Consider the following 216-nt stretch of genomic DNA (forward strand, 5'->3'; position numbering starts at 1 on the left):
GGCCCAACCGGCCCCCATGGTGCAGCTCCACCAGAAGCAAAACCGGATCACGCCCATCCAGAAACCCAGAGGACTCGACCCGGTGGAAATCCTGCAGGAAAGGGAGTACAGGTAGGGGCTACACCATGCGCCGGGCTGCAGGGTCTGGAGTGGCTCCCCCTGCCTCCCTCGGGCTACCGGTTCTTTTGTCCTCCTGCGGCATAACCTAAAGCATCC

The 216-nt window shown here is 62.5% G+C and overlaps 1 protein-coding gene across 1 annotated transcript in view; it reads left to right on the forward strand.

The window, feature by feature from the left end:
- Positions 1-4: 4 nt before the first annotated feature.
- LOC104160300 (transcription activator BRG1) overlaps positions 5-216 on the forward strand; it is a gene marked incomplete at both ends in the record, with an annotated part of 9,741 nt that continues 9,529 nt past the window's right edge. Inside the window, one exon of the mRNA XM_009698394.1 lies at positions 5-111. Coding sequence (XP_009696696.1) covers positions 5-111 — 107 coding nt within the window. The remainder of the gene's footprint in view (positions 112-216) is intronic.

Source organism: Cariama cristata, unplaced genomic scaffold, assembly GCF_000690535.1.
Source record: "Cariama cristata isolate BGI_N322 unplaced genomic scaffold, ASM69053v1 scaffold34404, whole genome shotgun sequence".
Taxonomy (NCBI): domain Eukaryota; kingdom Metazoa; phylum Chordata; class Aves; order Cariamiformes; family Cariamidae; genus Cariama; species Cariama cristata.